The sequence below is a fragment of the Neolamprologus brichardi genome, chromosome 7 (genome assembly GCF_056152115.1).
Source record: "Neolamprologus brichardi isolate AB-2024 chromosome 7, ASM5615211v1, whole genome shotgun sequence".
In the NCBI taxonomy this organism is placed as follows: Eukaryota; Metazoa; Chordata; class Actinopteri; order Cichliformes; family Cichlidae; genus Neolamprologus; species Neolamprologus brichardi.
Window position 1 is genome coordinate 4,921,476 of NC_142110.1, and position 24,560 is coordinate 4,946,035.

General features: G+C 39.7%; 1 protein-coding gene across 2 annotated transcripts; it reads left to right on the forward strand.

Annotated features, from left to right (window-relative positions):
• Window positions 1-422: 422 nt before the first annotated feature.
• Window positions 423-23,843, forward strand: ush1c (Usher syndrome 1C). Of its 2 annotated transcripts, none has more exons than XM_087842913.1 (20): window positions 423-505; window positions 2,265-2,332; window positions 3,457-3,600; window positions 3,723-3,861; window positions 5,000-5,108; window positions 5,190-5,214; window positions 5,324-5,381; window positions 5,461-5,649; window positions 5,743-5,802; window positions 6,175-6,231; window positions 8,546-8,688; window positions 12,377-12,442; window positions 12,527-12,660; window positions 12,834-12,880; window positions 17,335-17,376; window positions 19,301-19,354; window positions 19,442-19,541; window positions 22,085-22,194; window positions 22,418-22,473; window positions 23,387-23,843. In XM_087842913.1, exons 1-20 carry the CDS (start codon window positions 470-472, stop codon window positions 23,397-23,399), a joined length of 1,650 nt encoding a protein of 549 aa, XP_087699039.1. In that variant the 5' UTR covers window positions 423-469; the 3' UTR covers window positions 23,400-23,843. The 2 variants fall into 2 exon arrangements, with proteins under 2 accessions (XP_087699039.1, XP_087699040.1); XM_087842914.1 differs by lacking the exons at window positions 423-505; window positions 23,387-23,843 and adding exons at window positions 2,033-2,101; window positions 22,595-22,751.
• Window positions 23,844-24,560: the final 717 nt, after the last annotated feature.

The window sequence follows — 24,560 nt, forward strand, 5'->3', positions numbered from 1 at the left end:
CACCTAGGGACCGTAGAGACAACAAACTAAAAAATATAATATAATATTTTATTATCATGAATATATTTATAAAAAACATATGATGACGTGTGTTTTATTTAATTCATTTATCTATTCAATCATTTATTTATTTATTTGTTTAATTATCAACAAATTAATCAGACTTAGCAAGAAGTCCAAGCGACACAGTCAACCCTTCAAAATAAAGGTCTTAATTATAAATTTGAGCTTGAAATAAAGCGTACAGCAATTATATTTTGTGGATACGATGTTTTTAAATATGAAAAGTGACTATATTTACAACAAAGACCCCTTTAATTTTGACGAATAAGCATATCACTATAACATTTTTAACCGGAAGCTCCGATTGCAGTCCTACTACCTTGACGTATTGACCTCCGGCCGCTTCCCGTCAAACTTGACCAACGCTGAGATCTCACGTCGGACCGCTTTGTGGTGTTTCTCAACAATGGAGCGGAAAGTTGCTCGAGAATTTAGGCACAAGGTATGATAAAAATAACAACATTTTTTACTATTTTACATGAATTAAATGGATGTTAAATGAAGCTGGGGTTTTTTTCTACCTGGTTGTCTCTTCGCTGGCTGGCTCAGGTGTCTGCCGGTGAGATGTTGCGTAGACAGGCCTGCCCGACAAAGCGACGAATAAAAAAACAAAACAAAAACAAAAAAACCTCAACTTTTATTTTAACAGTAATTCAAACATATCATTAAGAAATAAAGTTGCTGTTTGTTTTTAATGTTGTTGTAGTAGATTTACGGTTTTTTATTTAGCTGAAACATCTGCTTCTAATCTCATTTGTTGCCCAAGTGAAACGAGTGTCGGGGGATTTTGTCTTTTTGATGACACTTAAATAATTTTAAATCATTTTTGCACAATTTTCCATACTTTAAAGCCTTAAGAGGTTGCTGTAAGACAGCTTTCCCTCTTGATTGGTACCTTATTCTTATTCAGGTAAAAGTTACACGGCAGAGGTCACTATAGTCAACAACAAGCAGTATAAAATGTTATTAGGAGTCAGGATTCATTCATGCAGCGAATCAACTTTTAAATTATACTTTGATGTGTGGGCGGTGTTGACTACTTCCCCCCCCCCAAAAAGTCATCAGCAGCAAAGATAACAGAGGAAGAGAACACGATATGTTCAAGGCTTTTTCGTCCCCAGAGCATGTAGGGATCACCTCACAGCCATCTGTGCTGCACGCAGGCAAGCAGAGTCCCATATTGTAGGCTCTCCACAAAGGGCGCTTTAGCATTAGATAACGTGTCAGATACGAGCAGCTAAGCGGAAGAGATGCGACAATTTACGGGTTTAATTAGAGGCTGAGGGGTGAATGAGGCACAATGGGCTTTGTTTCTGTTTGCGACACTGTCTTAATTGTTTGGTTGAGGATGTTTGTCAGTTTTATGGTCTGATTTGCCTGAAAATTGGATTATTGTGCAATTTTATTGTGTTTTTATTTGCATAAAAGTCACACATTTTTATTCTGTAGGTACTACACTGTGACAGAGACGCTCACTGTATGACAACAGTTCTGATCTTTAAACCACAAATGCTTGTCTGCCTAACAAGTTATCTATACTTTACTGGTTTATGGTGCCAAGGTCCATGTGGCTCAGTCTGCAGGAAAAAGAGAAGTTTATGACCGTTCACACACCCTGTGTGGCTCAGTGGCGCTGCCTTAACTTTAACCCCAGCAGAAATGGTCCTCGGAGGGTGTGTGCTCTATGATGCCTGTTCTTTAATTTGAGGTCTGATTATTCAACATGAGGCGTGCGTGTGTGAATGTTTACCTCTTTTTGAGATGTAAGGTGACACTCCAGACCTTCCTACTGCAGCCTCTCCTCATCCCTGTGGCCATTATTTCCTCCCAGGGGTTTGATGGTAAGACATGGGCAGCCCATTACACGTTTAGCACATGGACATCCAGGGAGTTATCTGAAGTTTAATGTCTTAGAAAGTGAGGCTTTCAGCTTATTATAGGAGAGATTTTGCTGGAGACAGATGGTGAAATGTGTTATATCAGCGACTGGCCCAAACGGTTCCTTAAAACTATCTTGCTGCAACTGAACCGTCATCAGGTTTGTATGACTCGGACACACACCCACACACACACACACACACACACACACACACACAGGTGGCTCACCCCCTGTAGCTGACAGGAAAACAGGGGAGAGATACAGTGTGTTTCAGGGGGCTTAATGAAGAAGGATGGTACCAGATGCTTGTGTTTTCTTGCAGGTGGAGTTGCTGATTGAAAATGAAGCAGAAAAGGATTACCTGTATGACGTCCTCCGCATGTATCACCAGTGAGTACCATCTGTCACTGCTCAGCATGTCTACAGAGGGCGTGTTGTATTTCCTCACTGATTTTTCACACTTTATGACTAAAACATTGATGATTATGTCCTTAAATAACTTTGCACAACTATAGCCAAAAAGTTACAACGAAGGAACTGTAGGCATGTATGGGTCTTTGTAGTATCTGTATAGATTTAAATACAAAAAACATCATCTTGTGCTTCTGTATGCTTTCTCTAGCTTTTAATATTTTCATGAATAATATTTAGGAGCCATTAATCTTGTCCCTGACAGTTTTAATGCACCTCTGGTTCAAATCCTCCTCTGGGTCGTGTTTTTTGATGAAAATGTGGTCCTGGAGGAGACGAGAGGGGGGAGGGATAGGTCTAGGTTTCAATTAATCTTTGTACAGAGGCACAGTCCTGTGACCTTATTGGTTAAGCCTCTGATCAGTTTCCACTGAGCTCCGACAAGCCTGGCCAGTTATCAACAAAAGCTCTTTTTATGTTCAACCTCCAAATGGAGCTAAAATGGCACATATTAATTATTCAAAAGGAAGGTGACCTGGAAGAATTTCATACCATTGCATTTACTTTGCTGCGTTAATTGTTGTTCCAGTTGGTCTTTATCCTAAAATTAAAAAAATACTCAAAGGGACATTTGGATGGTTTCTTTTTTTATTGTGAGGAGAAAATGCAAATCCTGATCGATTGCATCAGTTGGTGCAGAAGGTAAAGTACAAACGTTTTAAAAATCAGGTGTTTAGACTCTGATAGAAGTGAGATTTTCATCTCCTTGTCAGTGTCAAGGGAAAAATCCCACACGGATCAGGAAAAGAGTCTGGTTCCTAAACTGACCCACCTGCACTCCAGACATCTCATGCTTTGAAAACCATTTGGCATATTATGAAACAAAAACGACTAAGCACTAGCTCTTTGAAACAATTAAATATGAGTTTAAATAATTATCTACATTTTGCACAGCATCCCAGCCTTTTTGGAAATCACTTTTTTGCAGACTTTCTCATATTGTTTGATTTTCAAGGGAAGCTTTCACCGTTTTGTAATTGCATAAATTAGCAGATGTGGTAAATCGTTGTGAAACCGCTAATTATCCTCCTCTCACTTTCCAGGTCGATGGATTTGCGAGTGCTGGTGGGAGACCTAAAGCTGGTAATTAACGAACCAAAGCGTCTCCCCTTGTTTGACGCCATCCGACCTCTCATCCCTCTCAAACACCAGGTGGAGTATGACTTGCTCACCCCCAAGAAGTCAAGGTGAGTACAACATGGTTATTTATTGCCTTTTTAGCATGCAGTTATTGACCCTGGCATGCATTCACCTTATGTTGGCTTGTACATCTTGCTTAATATTTTCCTCTCTCACCTGATGTGTGCAGGAAGCTAAAAGAGGTGCGTTTGGATCGGACTAATCGTGATGGTCTAGGTCTGAGCGTCCGAGGAGGGCTTGAGTTCGGCTGTGGTCTTTATATATCCCAGATTATAAAAGATGGACAAGCTGATAATGTGGGCCTACAGGTACTATAATTATAATTTATGTTTGTTTCTACAGATTTTTTTATTCTTTAAAAAAAAAAAAGAATATAGAATAGAATAGAATAGCCTTTATTGTCATTGTACAAAGTACAACGAAATTGGAGTGCCACTCCCTTGGTGCAAAATGCAATAATAAATAAGTATTTTATGTATATGTATATTATATGTAAAATATAAAAAGTACAATAAAACAACCGAAGTACTCAGACAATAATAAGTACGATATATACAGGATAGCAGCATAATATAGTGACAATGGCAAGTATGGTATAGTTAAGCAGGTTCAATTGTTTTGTGCTTATTTACTACGGTGACAGCTCTGGGAAAGAAGCTATCCCTGAATCTGTTTGTCCTGGTTTTATGTGACCTGTATATACAGACCAGGGTTACAGCACTATTTATGAATCTATCCACATGTGGAATAATTATATCTCTTTATAATGGGGGTGGATTTAATATTCCTAGTTCTAGTTGAATACAAACAGAAAATGTCAGTAAAAGAGTAAACTTAAATTCAGTTAGTGCTTATTTTTTCCATTTAATCTTATCTTATATTTATTTAAAATTCTGTTTAGTTTTTACCCCTCTGCTGTCAAAAGCTAAATGGGTATTGTCATCACCCCACCGGGTGGGCAGGTGGGTGACGTGGACACCCAAGTTCATGAATGCAATAACTGGAGAACGAGGCAGGAAATTAAAATTGATACCACAGTGTGTCCACTAGGAGGCTGAGGGGTAGCACTGGTGTTTGCCAGTATTTTTGTTCTGTCATGGTGCTTTTTATTTAATTCATGTTTTATATATATGTACCATTGTACTTAATCTTTTTTTTTTTTTTTTACATTTTGTGCTTTAGCTTTTTTTTATAACTGTTATAACAAAGTAACTTTTTACTACTACTGAGACCTTTGATAATGGTGATCATTTCTGGCCCAATCAAATACAAGAATCTTCAATCGGAGATTTAAAATTTTAACTGAATATTTTTTTAGTGTTTTAAACCAGCCTTACAAAGTGTAAAATAGACTTATGAAGGAAGCATTTGACTGTAAACCACTTAAATTTACATAATGACATTTAATATCTCATCTATGATATATTCTCCTGTCTTCATATATAGGTTGGTGATGAGATTGTGCGTATCAATGGATACTCAATTTCCTCCTGTATCCACGAGGAGGTCATCAGTCTCATCAAGACAAAGAATGTCGTGTCACTCAAAGTTCGACGTAGGTTAACCGCAGACTTTGTCCATTAGTAGTGCCATTACATGATCTAACTTGTGTTATCTTATTTATTTTTCTGTGCAGACGTGGGGATGATCCCAGTGAAAACGTGAGATATGAATCCACTTGTGTATTTCTGTTGTAACAAACTGCGCCGTGCTCTAGAATACTGCTGCTGTGCAGGGCTGAATTCTCATAGTTTTTTCTCATTTCTCCAGCTCATCAGATGAACCCCTGAAGTGGCAGTTTGTCGACCAGTTTGTTTCTGAATCGGGGGTGAGAGATGAGATGCTACTTTCTTCTTAATGGTGTTTGTTTAGCAGCCAGCTAAAATGCTTCTCCTGTACTCTTCAAGGAGAAAAAAAGCAGCGTGGCCGGTTTGGCATCCATTGGAGGAAAGGAGATCAAGGAGAAGAAAGTTTTCCTCAGTCTTGTGGGTACCAAGGGCATGGGCATCAGCATATCCAGTGGTCCAACCCAAAAACCTGGTATATACATCAGTAACGTCAAGCCAGGCTCCCTCTCTGCAGAAGTTGGACTTGAGGTGATTTTTTTCTAAAAGACTGCAGAGATCGTTTTAAATTATGATACTCATAAATCTATTGACAGTGAATATGTGCGTCATATCAAAATGTAGGCTGGAGACCAGATTGTGGAGGTGAACGGAGTGGATTTCACTAACATGGACCACAGAGACGTATGTTTTGCTTAATTTAATTATGTTTTTATTTCCTTTTTTTTTTAATTCTTTTTGTTTTAAAAAACTATGCCTCTCATGGTAGTAAAAGCTAAGCCCTCTCTCACTGCTTGTGTTTGTTCTCAGCTTAAATCACTGAGGTGCATTACCAAAGCCAAATTAGTGTTTAACCAGCAAAAATCCTTCCTGTGGCTGAAGGCCAAAACCGAGCTTGCAGCGTGTTCCTATATTTAGCTGAATAACTCGCACGCTGATGAATGCAAATAGGACACACAACGCAGACTCCAGAGATTGTCTGTTTTTTTTCTCTTTAATTTCATAAAACTGAACTTTACAAGTGCTATTTAAAGTCCTCTGTTTCAACATTTACAGGCCGTGAAAGTCCTGAAGAGCAGCAGAAGTTTGACTATCACAGTTCTGGCAGGAGCTGTAAGTACACTCTTGTTTTGAATACAAACTGGCATCGGACAAAAAAAAATCAGTATTAAAGGATATGATTGCTGAATCTGGCCAGTTTATATTGGTAACCCGAAAATGACAATTTAATGCAGTCTTGGATGCTAAGTGAAATTTGAGGATTTATTTGTCCTTATTTTCTGCCACTTGCCTGTTAAATTTTTAAGTTACCTGTTCATTATCTGCATCTTACCTATTACTCAACACAAAGGGCACATGATAGCATGCCAAAAAACCAAGTAACATTTCAAAACGTGTTGGATATCAGTCCTTTTTAGGAAATTTTCATATAGTACGTATAGTACGTCAGGCTGCTGCTGCTGGTGGTGGTGTAATGATGTGGGGGATATTTTCATGGCACAATTTGGGCCCATTATTAAAAACTGAGCATCGTTTAACTGCCACAGCCTACCTGAACATTGCTGTTGACCACATCTACCGGACAAATCTGGAACAACTGTGTGATGCCATCATATCGATATGGACCAAAATCTCTAAGGATTGTTTCCGACACCTTAAAAAATAATTGCAGTGAAAGATAAAGGCAATTCATCTTTCACTGGATATAGGGGTCCAATCTGGTACTAGTTAGATGTATGTAATAAAGCGTCCGGTGAGTGTATGTAATTAATAAGTGCATAAAATTTTGGTTTATGCTTTTACTGCAGCTTGTTTAATCAAACCCATATGCAATGAAATGGATTTGATAAAGAGTCTAACGCTGGCAATCTCCCGATCGAGTCACATATGAATCGTCAAATTTCCTTGATATTTAACCTCTTAAGCCCCAACACGCCCTGATACGGGGCAAAAGGCAGGAGATTAGTTAGGCTTGGGGCTTAAGAGGTTAATAAGGGCAAAATCTTTTACTATTTTGCATAACTTTACAGAATAATATGCAGATGTGGAGAAACCTTTCAGATAAAATCACTTTCCTCACTTCTGAGAAAGCAGGTTCCTCTGAGAAAGTAAAACACTTCAGGGATCATCTGTCATGGACGAAGAGACAGAGACTTCTGCTTCCTGCTTAGTTTCTCCTTTACATTCCTGCATTGCTCAGATTAATCTGTCTGTTTGTTTTGGAGACATAACAGCACCAGCCTGTGCTTCAGCCCCGCTGTCTGCAGGAGCGACGTTTATCATCAGTCAAGTTACTCATCATGTTGTTTGCTCTGGGACTCAGTTATGAGGCCTGTGTAACAGAGACAGGCACTCACATCTTATTTATTTATTTCCTTGGTGCCCGTCTAATGTCGTTATCTGTGAGTATGTCTTTTGTTTGGACGTGTGCAGTAAATCACCTTCAGGTCAGACACAGCTTTTCATATTGGTATGATGTTATTTTTCTGCATATTTGGGGAACCCTGCAGCATTAAATCATCCAGAACATTTGCAATATGCAGTGTAACACCGTGATATAAAGTATACCTCTAGAATGCATTTCATAGCGTTTTGTTTTAGAGCTAAGTTAGAGCTATTCTGCTGAAACAGTGTGTATAATTAATGCTGATGTAAATCAGCAGCCATTTTCACCTGCTTTTATGTGGCTATACCTCACGCTACCTGCAGAAAATTGTTTATTAATCAGTACTGTGACATTTGAAAACATGCCATCAGGTCATAGGAGGGTTATAAGGATAAAGAGGCTGTCAGCAGGCTGAGGGTTTCTAAGTAGGCTGTGCATTGTACTCTGAAACACTTTCCAGGAACCGTATCAGTTGCATCCAAAGCACGAACAAGAACACCAAAAGTGAGCACACCATCAGAAAATCAATACGCCAAGGTCACAAAAAGATGCATGTGGTCTTGAGGGATGTTTAGTGGTCTCTGTACCACTTCTCAGTAGAGGTAACAAGGACAAATGCTTCAAGACTGACATATACAGGACACGACAGGAAAAAAGGGTCTGATGAATCCAGGGTCGAGACTTGGTGCAATAACAGAAGAATGTATGAACAATGCTGCAAACCCAGACATTAGGGTGTGACTGCTCTTAAGTTCAGCACCTGCTTCAGTTAATTACACTCGGGCCAAAAAGAAGAAGAGATGCAGCTATTAATAAGAACAACACAGGATATTGTAATTATATACCAGTAATAGAAATTGCTGATCTACTCGATGATTCTGAGAGGCTTCAAGGATGTCAGGTTCCAAAAACTGACATCTCCCCTCTTGTCTCGGTCAGACAGACTGGTTTGGACTTGCCTGTCAGTCTCCAGAGCTAAAGTTTGAGGACCCCTGCTGTATGTCTTTCCGTCATTACTGTCTGTGGCTCTCACTCTCTCAGGGCAGTGAGCTGTTTATGACAGATGAGGAGCGTCTGGCACTGGAGGCCCGCAGGGACTTGGAGAGGAAGGAGCTGATGCACCAGAAGAAGGTGGCACTGGAGACCAACAAAATCATTAAAGAGCAGCAGGAGAAGGAGAGACAGTGAGTGAACAGCACAAAACTTCTAATTAACCTTGTCCTGACACGAGATGGAGCTTAGCAGTGTATGGTGGGAGTTGTATAGTTTATGTTGTAATGCAAGATGCTGACTTCATGCTAGTTAGGAAGCTTGCTGTCGCTTTAACTTCAAAGGTACGACGTTGACCTGACTCGGTTCAAACAGATGTTACTTAGGCTTTGGATCACGATGTTTTCAGGTAATCCTAACAGGAGAAAGCCTTACTAATGTAAATGCCACTAAGATATTTTTTATGCTATAGATAGGTCATCAGTAATATGACATGTAAATGTTTGTTGTAGTATCAGTGCTCTCACGGTGTCTTTCTAGGCAACAAGAAGCCAAAAACTCTTAAACTGTTCGTATTGGATTCATATTCTTTAGAAGCATCTGAACAATATGTCCAAATGAATATGGATGTTAGTTTGTGTCTGCTGGACTTTTTTATTAGAGTAAAACAACAGCTGATGCCCCACTATTGGTCTTTCTGAGTGGAAAATAGGAAATGTTCACCAGATCTTACAGTTTGGCTGTGTGCAATACCACCATGGATTTCAAATCAAAAGATGTCACTAACCTGGTTATAAAACCCCTGAGAGTTAGTTTTGAGCCTCTGAAAGTTGGTGAATATGTGTAAAAATCCATCTAATTCCAAAACAGTTATTGCAATAATTTTAATAACCCCTCTGAAGTAAAGTCGTGTCTTCATTCTTTGCCACTGTGGTGGCGTACAGAGGCTGTCCAAATACTCATGGGACTAAGCATAGATAATAAGCATATATGTACCCTTCAGTCTATTATTTTTCCTTTCCCACATAGTAAGCATGTCTGGCCCGGATCTGGTATCAAGCCGGCACTGCTGGTTGACTTCTGGCATGATAAGACGTATGCCATCCAGATATGGGCCAGGCCTGGCATAGATGGCACTGTCTATGTGATGGCACGCCACATCTGGCTCGATTGTGGTTTGGTTTATGTGGCCCAGGCTCATAGAAAACAGGCCTGGCCCGGATCTGGCATCAAGCTGGCACTTCTGACTGACCGGTGTCATGGCAGGGTGTATGTCAACCAGATGTGGGCCAGGTCTGGCAATGATGGCACTGTTTATGTTCCTATTTTTCTATTTTAGTTAGAAGACCCAAATGCCATGTTGTAATACTATACTGCTGTGATAGCCAACGTTTCAAATGCAGGTTTTACAGGTTTGTCAGTGTACACTTTGTCCAAAACCTAGTGAGGGTTTACTCATCTTTGCCAGTGGGTGGCTGTAGCTCAGGTGGTAGAGTAGGTCACCTATTGATTGGGAGGTTAGTGGTTCGATCCCTGGGTCCTCCAGTCTGCATGTCGTGAGTATGAATGTAGTTAGGAAGCACTCAATTAAGAGAAAGTGTGTGGTTAGGAGAGTTGAAGATGCTCTATAAGGATCAGGCCATTCACTGTCTGAACAGAGTTTCATTATGTTACTTTTGCACTATTATAAACATGTTGTTATTACATGGCTTAATTAAGGTACACATTAGGCTGACATCTGGGGCCAGAGCTGAAACTGTTCTGGGCCAGCACTGGGCCAGCACAGGGCCAGCGGTGTGTCTGCAACTGGCCCGTGGCTGCACACAACTTACACATGGCCCACATACCGCAAAGAATGACGGCCCTTTAGTGGCCCAGATCTGGTTTGCCAAAGGTGGCCCACACATGGGCCAGCAAAGGACCACCAGTGTGTCTGCAACTGGCCTTGTGCTGGCCCATGTGTGGGCCACCTTTGGCAAACCAGGTCTGGGCCACCAAAGGGCCGTCATTCTTTGCGGTATGTGGGCCATATGTAAGCACATTGTGTGGGCCAGACCCGGACCATACCAATTTTGCTACGTGGGTTGTTGATAAAGATCCTGAGATAATTTGATCCTGAGATCATCACTTATTTAGACTAGCTTTTAATTAGATTTGTGCTGCATGTTTGATTGTACTATTTTATGTTTATCTGTTTTATATTATTGTGAAGCACTTTGTGGTTTTTATCCTGTGAAGAGTGCTATATAAATCAATAAAGAAAGTAAATTACAATTTAAATGAGTTTTTCCACCATCAAAATGTGCAAACAACAAATTTTACAGAACACTGACAAAAAAATTGTTGTGATAAAATGTCACACAGTTACTAGATGCAAATTTAGCCCTCTAAAAGGCTTCACCATTGGTTGTGTGGAGTGGTCCCCTGGCTTTGCTCCTGCAGCTGGATGTGAAAATCACGGGCTGTTTAATAAAACATTGCCAATGAATTATTATCAAATTCCCCTTCATTAAATTTCATAATGCTAAGGCATGTTCACACTGAAACCACAGACAATGTCAGACAATGAGAGTGTACTACCTTTGTAAGCAGCGGAAACAATTTATGCAAAAATATGGGAACTCCGAGCAAATGTTATGCAAATAACGGACATCAATAGGAGGCTTTTGCAATGATTAAAATGCTGCTACTTGTTATTGTAACAAACAGGGGAACAAAGTCCCTCAGTATAATATAATATGCCCTTAAGTGTACAAAGTAAACTAACAACTGGGTCAATAATCAGAGATGAAATGTCATCATCTAATGGCAAAGGCGTTGACTGATGTTCCCTCGATATTTACCAGAAAGCAGTCTTCTCTGGATCCAGTCAGTCAATTAGTGACTGATTACTTATTTATTCTTTTCCCACTGATCTACAAACAGATCGTTGCAAAAATGACCAGCTGTGTGCATCAGAAACATTAATCAACAAATACACAGGAATACTCTTTAATCTAACTTATACATCTTATAATGTTCACTTTATTAAATCATTTACAAATTTAGCCCGCTGCTTGTAAATTCAGAGGATACCCTTGATAACTTCAGTGCTTTCAGTTGTACTATTCATCTCCAGCAATACCTGGGAATGAATAATATGTGTGTATATTATAACTTTACACTCAAAAGGAGACAAGTTGTAATTACAGACACCAAACAGCCAAAGAAGTAAAACCACCTGCACCACGATGGTCACCTAAATGTCAAAGCATGGACACAAGACGCTGGCAGAGGATCCTTTGGATCGATCGTGGGGGGTGGGAATCCTAATTAACTGCTCTCTGGAGATTTTGCAGGCCGATGGGTTGCCTGTAGATTATTTAGCTGGCTCATGGGTGTCAAAGTAACATCTATATTCCTTTCACCCACTGCTGATTAGTGTATTTTTGTCTTTGGAGCCCGGTACACTAACATGTTGTGTAAACAGAAGTGTAGTAGCGGCACTCCGTCTCTATTTCACTCTTCTGTACCACCTTTAGGAGTCAGTCCGGCAACATGCATTTGAAACGCGAGCAAGTCCAGGTACTTTTCTTGCAAAAAAGATGTTTATAGAAACTTTTAATTTACATGGCAAGACTCGGTCAAAAAACTGTGTTGCTTCCAGTTTATCCGACTCCCCAACTACGTAATTACAGTGTGCCGGAAGCCCAAAATACTAAAAAGCGCATTAGAATGTCGCACTTCTATATTCTATACCTTTAACAAAACAGTATTTTGAAATTAACTAGAAATTATATTCTTAACATCAAACATGTATATTTCTCCTCTAATCATTTTACCAGTACCAATAAAATTAACCTTTAATTGGCTCTTACAAGAAGATATTGGTTTGTTTTATAGACGAAAGATGGAGCTCTCTCAGAAAGCTGCAGAAGAGGAGGAGCGTTATCAGAAGGAAATGGAAAGGTGCACAACTCATTACTTTTAAATGTGATGAACTTCCAAGCAAATATTGTTTGAACATGTATATAATTTCGTACATCTCTGTAGGATTGAAGCTATGGAGAAAAAACACAACAGAGAGTGGGAGGAGGACTATGGTACTGACAGACCCAAGAGCCCTAAATCCAGTCCAAAGGTCCCATCACCAAGAACCACCCCAACTCCAAAGGCCAAAAGTTCTCGTAAGGACCGACGGCAGTGTCTTCTTTTTAAAATGCACGAATCCTGTGTTTCGTTCTGAAACCAGCGAGGCGCTCGTGTTTTACTTCATTCACCCAGTTTCTCTGCGCTCTCTCTCTCTGCCGCCGCTGTGTGCTGTGCTGCTTTTTATGACCTCTTCTTTATGCTGATGAAGTCAACTCTTTCGCTGAGGAGGATGAGGAGGACGAGGAGGACAGAGAAGTGAGTGTGGGGCCTCAGCTGACATTGCGACAGCTGTTGTAGGTGGATGTCTGCGCGAAGCAGCAAACGCAAAGACAAGTGCAGGATTTCCTTTGCCAATCACAGTTTCACAATGGGAGTCTTATGTTTGTATTATTACTCCAGCTGTTTATTTTGTTGGTAGAAGCTGCTGAAAGTTAATTCCAGCACATTTTTTGCATCACTTGAAATGCAGTTACAACTTCTTTTTTTTTTTTTTTTGTATTCGGACAGCATGAATGGATTCATTTCTCTCTTTGAGTGCTTTGTTTGGCTGGGATGATGGAGTTTGATGTCACTGTTTAATCTGAAATCATCCTTGTAAGCCTGACCTGTTCATTTCTGTCTTCAGCATTTGGCTGGTTTTATCGATATGAGGGGAAACTGCCATCATTACGCAAGGTACTGTCAGCTGTGTGGGTTCAGTTTGCTGTGATGTCTTCTTATAGTGTTGGTTAGACGTTTAAAATCAGGGCTTTTGCTTTTAACTTTATTCACTAAGTGAAAGTGGTTTGCTAGGGTTTTTTATTCGTACACTGTGTGGCATCACTAGGCTTTATTTGCCTGCAGTGCTTTTGAGTTTGGATTGGCCGTTCTTTCCTTGTATTCTGACTAACTGGTGATATGTCAGAAAGGAGACAAAAAGAAGAAAAAGAAGAAAGTGTCCAACACAGACACACTGCAGGAGCAGAGAAAAAACAAGAAGGAGATGGAGTTTGAGCTGAAACTCGCCAAAGAGAAGGAAGAGATGCACGAGCGAGAGAAGCAACTGAAGATCAGTCGGCTGGTTCAGGAGGTATGTGGAGGGGGTTGCGGAGGAGCAAGCGCTGAGTTCAGCTGCATACATCGGTTATTTTATAGATCAGCATGCAAGCATGCGTGAAGGACTGACTCCTGTTGTGTGATGCTGCCTGGCTCTGACTCTGTACCAGGTTTCAGAGACGGAGAGGGAAGACTTAGAGGAGTCAGAAAAGGTGCAGCACTGGGTGGAGCGTCTATGTCAGACACGACTGGAGCAGATCTCGTGTGTGGAGAATGAATCCCCCGAGGTACAGAGTGAGACCTCCTCTGTCTGAATGTAATTTTATATGCAATTTTTAAAATAGTGGTTAAAGAACATATATACTGCTTTGAAGGTGCAGCAGCCCAACAATAATGAGCAAGGTGGCATCGGTTCACTCATTTGCATGGAACAAAAACAGGGAGACTGCACCACGAGCTGAATATTAAATACAGTCGTTTGTTTGTTGAACAGAATATTCAGCCAGTCATGTTTTGGTGTAATTTGGTAGATTTTAATTAGATAAGAATAAGATAAGAATTTGGTTTAAAAGGTGAATTAATGTGAGGTGAATTTTTTTCCGTTTCATTCTGACTTCTAAGCTCTCCCCGCCGCGCTCCCCTGCTTCTGAGCCGAAAGTGAAGCGTTTCCCTGGTGGTCTTCACCTGGCCACCACTGATCTGGACGACATTAACCTGGACGAAGTGGATCAGAGCTTGAGGGGCCCATTAAAAAGACTAGCCCCCACCCAGCCCAGCACCAGCCAGCCACCCCCTCCCTTGCCTCTCCCTCCACGCTCACCCAACCTGAATCCAACCATCCATAACTATCCCCCCTCTCCCTCTCAGGCGTCTCCACAGCGCCGGCCCCCTTCCCCACCTAATGCTAGGAAACCCCCCTCTGCCTCATCCACCTTGACGAATAAGAGGCTGAGACCTCAGCCGCACCCCCAACCTTCCTCTCATTACCCGTCTCGTGTGTCGCGACCTCCATCGTCCCCTCAACCTGCTCCCCGGCCCCCTCCGCCCCCACCCCCTCCTCCTCCTCCGCCGCCCCCACCTCCTCCACCACCGCCGCCTCCACAGCACTCTGAAGAACGACTTGGCATCATCAGAGCGTACCAAAACCATCATCACCAGCATCCCCCCAGTCCACCAGAACCCAGGAGCGAGTGGGAGGCAGGCAGATATCTCCCCAGAGGAGGGATTTACTCGTCTAACACTAGTGAAATGTCCTACCCCTCCAGTCCAAAGGTCAGAGATCCTCATGTGCGAAACATGCGAGTTGCTATTGAAGATGTAGATTGCTACATCTTCAATAGCAACATTAGTTTTTCTTTAATGCACAGGTTTAGGTGCATGTCGTCTCTTGTGTGTTCGGATGTTTTAATGCATGAAGAGAGAGCAGCACGTTTTATCTACAGGGAGCTGCTTGTGTTTCTTTGTAGTGTGTGGTTTCTTCTTTCTTCTTATGTTCGTGCGTGTGCAGTTGGGCCTCTGGGCTTTGCAGTAGATGCTTTTGAACTCTCAGCCGTGGTGTGATATCTGAGAGAACGGGTGTGGGTCTTGGAGTGTCTTGCGCTGATATTTTCCTGAGTGGTCTGTTTGTGCCAGAGGGCTGAAAGTTTCATTATATTCCACTGTGGCTCAGGTAATGAGAAATACATCCCATGCCAGTCGTGTTTCAACTTCAAGCAGCCCCCTGGTGAGTCTTGCTGCAAAAGGTCCTGCTGACGTTTGTAATCGCACCTTCTTCTTTTCTTTTTTTTTGTTTATTTAAAATAATGTGCTTTTGAATTTTCTGCAGCTTTTCCAAATAAGCAAATATATATATTTCAATGCTACCCTTTGCTCGGTTGTTGCTTGGAAACCTGGTCTTTCCCCATTAGCAACTAGCTCCCAGTCCCCCCAACCAGAGGCGTCAGATGGCCCCGGTCATGTCTAAGCCTGTCATGCTGCCTCAGTCACAGACCCACCGCCCAGATCCACACAGACCTGCTCTACGATCTGATGGCCTGGTAATAAACACATTACACTGCAGTGAATTTTTAAATTTTCTCAAGATAAAAACCATCGGTAGCTTAAAAGGGTCATCAAACATTCAGACTTTTGACACAGCATGCCATCAGCCGGCTGAAGAATTACTCTTTGCCTCATCTCAGACTCCTGATGAGTTTCCCTGATTCTCCAGCTGTTTCCCAGTCTGTCGTTTTCATATTATAAAGGTGACCAGTTAATCTTCTTGTAATAAACTTGGATCAAACTGGGCAGGTTATGAATGTTAAAATCTGCATTTTAAAATTCAACAGAACAGCTTTTTTTCCAGTAACTGTCACAGAGTCACAACAACACACTTCAGCACTGATATGCTGAAACGAGCCATTAAGGGATTATTATTCATAATAAACAGGCATTTTTGGGCACAACAAAACATTTGATGGCATTAATAGAATTAATATTTTTTCTGTTTTATTATAATCAATAAAATCATCAGTTTCTTAGTAGCAATTGGTAGTTGCTGGCATAGTGTAATGTCAATGTAAACAGCCAGAGATGGTAAGCTGAAACTATGTTACAGGTAAATGTAGCTAAATGTGGTCAGAAGTCACCCGGACTTTGAACCAGAGGGGGCAGTAACACACTGCTGCTCAACCTGGTCTAAAGTGTTCAGACTGGACTAAAAGTCTTTACCTCCTTTTGTGTTTCAGCCTCCTGAAATGTTGAAACGGATGGTGCCTTTCAACTCGTCTTTTAAAACAAACAACAAGCGACAAGTAATCCATATGTCACCTTCTCCATTAATACTCTGCAGTGCTTTTCTCCTGTTCTTTTTTTCTTTTTTTTAATCTCCGTGCTTACGCCTCAGGTTTGGCTATTGAGTGAAACCTCAGTGATGGCCCTTCTTCATTTTTCCCCATGTGCATCACTGTCTTTTGATGTAGCTGAGCTTCTATTGATTTGGAGTAGACGATGGTATTGTCTGCTCCATAAAGGAATGCATGTCAAAGGTTTGGTTTTACAGCAGTGATGCTTTGAACTCTCTCATAGAGGCTCACTGAAGACTCCAAGTGGTTGAAATATCTCTGTCTACGTGTTTCTTGTACAGTCTACATAACCAGAAGAAAGGAACACGGTTGCTTTAGTTTAATATTTAAACACTACACCTGTTTGCATTGCTTGATGGCTCCTCTCTCCAGCCACAGCAAATAAAAACGTACATTACCAATGAGTTCGTCTTCTATGTCCAACTTTGAGCCACTGTGTAGCAGGAAATGAGCCTCTCTGACTCATCATAGCTGCGTAAATGTGATGTCCGTTTGCTCTTATTTCCTTCCTATGAAATTAAACAGCCATTTAGAATGATTTGTTTTTCTGCCTGTGCGTGTTAGTGTGAATTATTGTCTTGATAACAGAATTAAGGGGTGAGGCTTTCAAAGCAACTGTGTAACGCCTTAAAAGCCAAAGTGCTTTTTTTAAATAAATGACTGTGTTTCCCCTTTATCAGATTAACATAGGAGTGATTGTCAAAGGAAATCTGGCCAGCACACCATGCAGTGACTTGTTAAACAGCTCATGTCTGCAGTGATGTACTCTTTATTAACTTCCTGTTGACATATTGATCATTTTTAATAAACTGCCTTTTGATTCTCTTTCAGGGATTTCAGAAATATGTGGATGACTTTGACCCCTACTCCATGGTATCGTATGGCCAAGCCCAACACTACAGCTATGCAGAATGTGCTGCAGATCACAAATAAAGACTGTTTAGATGAATTCAGTCCAAAATTCAGTTTCTGCTTTTTCACGAGCCACAAACTTTCTTACAAAAGCAGATGATTCTTTGACAAATCCTCCCAAAAGCCATTATAGCATATGACCCTATTGTCATGATCCAAGCAGCCAGGAACACACAGGCACAAATGTAATCTTCAAATAAATGGGTTTTATTATACCCCCAAAAAGGACAAGATGATTACAAAAATTCAAAATAACAAAAATAAAGTTTTTAAGAACCAAGTGGGCCCATAAAAGAGGTTAACTTAACAACGCTACTCAAAAGTCACTTAACAAAAACATAACTCAACAAACTGACCTGCCCAAATGAGAAACAGCTCTAGTCATATAGCAAATGAATAAACCATTATATACACCAAAGGTGAAAACTAAAGAGATAACAGCTAACCATCATTCCAGAACAGCCCCATTCCCCCTGCATGATCACAATAGATGGTCCAGTCCACTTTATTGGCTTCTGCATTTAAACCAGCTCCACCCTCAGCCTCCTCTTTCAGCCAAACCAGGAAGGACTGGAGCGGAGGTCAGGTAACTCAGAAAGAGCAGAAATATAATTAATATAACATATACCTATATAAAATAACAAGCAAAGCAAAGTCTATGCCACCATTTGGGCTACAGCTTAGTGCTGTCATGCGTTACAGGTAAACTCAAAATATCAAATTAGTTAACTTATGATCACAGAAGCTTTAGAGCATAATGTAAACATAAGACAAAAGACCGAATGAATATTACCTAAGTATCTCAATTGTGTGGTTTCTAGCAGCCATCACACTATATAATCATGTCTTTTTTTAAGCTTTCTGCTATTGCAGTCTATTAAAATATGCAGTGAGGCTCCAAAAAAGATGTAAAGTCATATCTCAGCAACAGTTTTATCAATCAAAATCAAACTTTTAAATTCAACCTTTTAAGCAACAAAAATGGTCTTACTGCATTTGACCACTAGAGATCCATCATTTTTATATTTGTGAAAATATAAAGTTAATGGTTTTGTTACTGGTTTTGTGCCACCGTGCGCTGTTGCCGCACAGCAAGAAGGTCCTGAGTTCAATTCCACCATCAGGCCGGGGTCTCTCTGTGTGGAGTTTGCATGTTCTCCCCGTGTTTGCGTGGGTTCCCTCCGGGTACTCCGGCTTCCTCCCACCGTCCAAAGACATGCAGCTTGTGGGGATAGGTTAATTGGCTAATCCAAATTGTCACTAGGTATGAATGTGAGCGCGAATGGTTGTCTGTCCCTGTGTGTTGGCCCTGCGACAGACTGGCGACCTGTCCAGGGTGTACCCCGCCTCTCGCCCTATGACAGCTGGGATAGGCTCCAGCGCCCCCCGCGACCCTGAAAAGGATAAGCGGAAGCGAATGGATGGTTCTGTTTACAAGCATGTGATCAGTAGATAATCAAGACAGCTGATAGGCCTAATTACTTACCTAATGATGTCATTAAAATTGGTCTTGCTGACACAATTTATAAAGTGGGAGAAAATGATAGGTTAAAAAACTAATTTAGTAATAATATCAATAAGTGACAGGTGTCAGCCGGTAAATAGACTAAATACTGCTGCATAACTAATTTCTGGTAGCTAGCCAATAGATCAAACATATTATAATTATCATTAACAGTTTGATGTGAAACAGGCAGCTTTTCGTTAACTTAAAAAGCTGCAGTGATCTCTTTTTTCCTACAGTCCTGCATTTTAAAAATTGTTTGTTTGTGGCTAAACACATGTTCAAAGAGTAGCGAGCTATTCATTATGCTGCCACCTCATTTATTGTTTTATTAATCAGTTAGTTTGTGCCTCTCCATCTGCGATCCTTTCTCTGTCATAGTTCTCTGATAGCCAGATAGCCGGCCGAGATGCGAGGCAGCTGCGAATCAAAAAGGTAGGCAGAGCCTTTGTTGCTGTGCGGAGAGGAAAAGGAAGATATTCAAGAAAATGACTCATGGTGTGTTTGCTTATCATCCTTAAGGATGGAAACCTTGACCTGGCGCTGGAGGGGGGAGCAGACTCTCCTTTGGGGAAGTTGGTGGTATCTGCAGTGTATGAGGGTGGTGCTGCTGATAAGCACGGTTAGTTCATTTTTAATCTCCACACTTGCTTGTCATGATTTCTAAAAATCTGTATTTCAGTTTTTTTAAAGCTTTGCTTTAAAAGCTACTGATGTAGTGGCTTCATTCACAGGCATGTTGACCTCAGCAAAGGTGGATGTTAGTGAAGGTTAACTCGCTAAATACAAGTGTCAATGTCTGTTTACTTAAACTGCTTGTTCTTAACAAGCCACATGACTTTGTCCTGCTAGCGTCAACAGCTGGAAAACCTAAACATCCACATTAGTTCTTGAAGCATCTTGTTTTCTTTGCCACGGTTTGCTAATTAAATCTGGTGCTTGACTGTGACAGACGGACTCATCAACAGTGAGTCTGAACAAATGCTGGAAACCATGGAGATGCACAATACAAACTGATGTAAACAGCAGTTTGTCTTTGGTTTTCCCTGCTGAGCTGATCTTTTTTTTTTTCATGCACATAAAACAGCTCCTATTTCTACCTGACAGAACAGGAGTTCAGTTCTGCTTTATTTTGTTGTACCAATTCATGTCAGGGTGCTTTAAATTATAAGGTATAGACCCTGAAATAATAGAATGAGCCGACCATCATCAAAATGTCTTAAAACCTGGTGTTCAACTCCCTCAGGTTCCAGCAACATTCACACCAAGTTTGAGGTTTTTTTCCCTTTGAAATCCTACTTGGGGTAACCCTTGAAGCTCTTTTCTGAACTGAGTGGTTTCAGTAATCAGCATCAGCAGTTAGTGTGGGCGGTCTCTCCCTATGCAGCTACCCTACCCACATCTTATTGATATGAATTGAGGTGTCATCAAGGGTTCAGTGGCAGAGATTCATTTATTTATTTGTAAAATTTATATGAGGTGAATATTTGTGTGTGTGCCTCTGGTTGAATGAGTGGCAGTCCTGTTCTTTTTGTAGTAAAATTACATCATCAGGGGCATTGTGATACGGTCTCTGACCTCAAAGGGGATCAATAAACCTCCTTATTGTGACATGCACCTTTGCTGTGACAACAGGCACTGTGTTAGTTATCAGTGTTATCCAGGCATACTTAAACCTGTGAACCTGAATAGCCAGAAAATGTTTAACTTTTTTGAAACTGGAGTATTTATTTAACCTTCTGACAAATTAAAAAACAAATAAGCAAGAAATTAAATATCAATTTGCATCATATTTGCAATATATGAAATATGATACAGTTGGTGTTACAGGGTTAAGAACTGCTAAAGCAATCTAAATATTAGAAAAAGAGTAAAAAAAAAAAAAAGCTTTGTGAAGACAAACTGTAGAAATACCTGTGTGTGTGTGTGTGTGTGTGTGTGTGTGTGTGTGTGTGTGTGTGTGTGTGTGTGTGTGTGTGTGTGTGTGTGTGTGTGTATATATCTATTGATCTATCGATCTATCGAGATAGATCTATAGAGATATATATATCTCTATAGATCTATCTATATATCTATATCTATATATAGATAGATATATAGAGAGATAGAGATAGATAGAGATAGATAGAGATAGAGATAGAGATAGATAGATAGATATATCTATATAGATAGATATATCTATATAGATAGATATATCTATATATATATATATCTATATATATATATATATCTATATATATATATATCTATATATATATATATATATCTATATATATATATATCTATATATATATATCTATATATATATATATATATCTATATATATATATATCTATATATATATATATAGATATATATATATATATATATCTATATATATCTATATATATATATATATATATATAGATATATATATAGATATATCTATATATATATATATATATATATATATATATATATAGATATATCTATATATATATATATATAGATATATCTATCTATATATATATATATATATATAGATATATCTATATATATATAGATATATCTATATATATATATATATATATCTATATATATATATATATATATATAGATATATCTATATATATATAGATATATCTATATATATATCTATATATATATATCTATATATATATAGATATATATATATAGATATATATATATCTATATATATATATATCTATATATATATAGATATATATATATATCTATATATATATAGATATATATATATAGATATATATATCTATATATATATATATATATATAGATATATATATCTATATATATATCTATATATATATATATATATCTATATATATAGATATATATATATATCTATATATATATATCTATATATATATATCTATATCTATATATATCTATATATCTATATATCTATATATCTATATCTATATCTATATATATCTATATCTATATATATATATATATATCTATATCTCTCTATCTCTCTATCTCTCTCTATCTATCTCTCTATCTCTCTATCTATCTCTCTATCTCTCTATCTATCTCTCTATCTCTCTCTCTCTATATATAGAGAGAGAGCACATTTACAGTGTTGCTGTTGTCTCCTATTGATGCTGTTGCCCAGTTAAATATCTGTGACATCTGTCTTTGTAGGTGGGATTGTACCCGGGGATGAACTCATGGCGGTGAATGGGAAGATCCTGATTGATGCCACACTGACTGAGGGGCAAAACTCTCTGACTCGAGCCTGGAACAGTGGAGGGGTATGACTCCAGAGATTCAGATTAAATGAAATGCCATGCTCCGCCCCTTTTTTTGTTAAGTAGAAATTTCACCCCCTTAGTGCAGCATGGTGTTTTATTGATTTTCATTAAAAACCTTATCAACCCTGCTTGATTGTGTGTGTTGTAGATTCAGTCGGGCTGCTTGAGTTCATAACTCCTATCGATTCAGTCGCATGCAAATTGAAAGTTTTTTCACCCCCAGGATTGGATCGATGTGGTGATCGCTGTGGCCCCCCCAAAAGACTATGAGGATGAAGTGTAAGCATTCACATTCTTCTTATTATTTATGCAGCATTTTGTTAGAAGTTTAATGAAATAAAATGGATTTTGTTCAGGTGTTTATAGGTGTGTGTGCGTGTGTGTGTGCATGTGTATGCAGCCCTAAGTCAGCATCAGTCAGTCACACCGTGAACAGAAAGGTGTTTGAAGGCAGTGCAACACTTTACAGACATGGCTACCTACTTCAGCACTAGCCCTCCCTCTCCTGTACCTCACCCTCATCCTGGTAATCGACGTAGTCTTCAAACCTCCTCTTCTTCACTGCACGTCCCGGGGGATGTTTGGTGTGGCGCTTGTTTTTGTTTGGCCCCATTTTTTGTTGTTGTTGTTCTTAAGGACATGTGACAGTCTCCCTGTCATTTAGAGGAAAGCAAAGAATCTCTCTTCCTGTTATAGCTCGGCTAGTGCCACATAAAGAAGGCATGACAATAACTCTAAGACAGCCTGTCCGGTGATAAAGCTGTGCTGTTTGAGTGAAGACATTTACGGTCAGTGACCTGTGCCTCCATATATCTGTCAGATCACAACCCAGGGAGTCATAAATAAACACATCCATACCTCTGTGGTATGAGGTCATGGACAAAAGCAGCCTAGGACTCCTGCCAGCCTTCAGCAGTTATTCTGATTCATGTTGTTCAGTGGGACTGTTACATGTTCTGAAACCAGCCCATTCCCAGGGTTGGATCTGGAGTGTTTTTGATATAAAGATAAATAAAAAGATTTCATGTTTTTGGTGCTCAGCTGCATGTGTTGGCCTGTAGTGCTGAGTGTGAAGTGACTGAAGTTTTTCCAGCGCATACATTTGTTAACAGTTAATAAAGCACAGCAGATTTAATCGTTTGTGTTTGATGCAGTTGGATAAAGTAGATCTGACAGATCTTTTCTCTTGCAGGACGTTCTTTTGATCTCATCTACAACCTGCCAAGAAAACCAGACTAATTGAGAAGCTTATAATTTTTGATTCTTCCACGATTCACCGATCACAACACGTCACATCAACTTGCCTAACATGGTCTTTTTGTCTTTACTTGCTTTTTCTTTCTAAAATTGAGCCATGCTGTGTATATGAGCTGTCACTGTCTCGGCTTGGTAACGGATGGTCCAGTCAATATGCAGTTGTCACCACCAATCTTCATCGCTTCTTCTAATTTAGACACACCTAAGCTTTCCTTTCATCTGTCAGTATAAGAAAGGGAAAAAAGACAATTTGTAATCAATAGCTCCTCTAAAGGACAGGAAATGAGGTTGTGTTGTGCATGCTGATTTTTCTGCTTCATGTTTTCCTTTTTAAACACTGTTTCTAAGTTAGTGATGCAAAAAGAAAATACATGTAAAAATAAAAAATAATTATGTGAGTGCGTGTCAATGGCTTTTCATTATACACTGTATATTTTTATAATTTATTTTAAGCTTAATTGATCCATATTCTTCCTTGATTATCCCAGGTAGAGTAGGTGTTCCAGCTGTTATGGAGGGGGGGCTATTGAAGTGTAGCATGTAGCATATAGAATAGAGACTTACAGCCAATCAACAGATAACCCAACATGTATGACTTTAGGCTGTGGGGGGGAGGTATGGATGATGGCTCAGAGGGCGCATGGAGGTACCATAAACCCTGCCAGTTGGTGGATTTTAGTCCAGGACCTTCTTGATGTGATTTTGTACATAACTGAAGCTGACTGTGAAACTGCTTAAACTAAACCAGGTTCCACTTTTGTTGCTTTCAAAAGTGGATCATGAGGTCAACTGCTTGATTATTCACTCGTGTTTTTGCAAGTTATGCTGAGGGCTGTGACCGAATGTCCACAGGGGGCGACAAAGCTCCTTCGTGAATACTGATTGAATGGAATCGTGTGCTTTAGATAATCCTCCGTGTCATCAAATGGGCCAGCATCAGATTCGTAATCGGTGTGTTAAAGTTAAAGATGGCAAACACAAAAAAATAAAGGGAATGCACCGCGTGGGTTTCGTGTAATATTACGCGTGTGCTGCTTTGCTGGGCAGCATTCCGCTTCCCTCTTTTCTAAGCTCTGTGCGGTCATCCACTCCCGCCTCATTGTTCATAC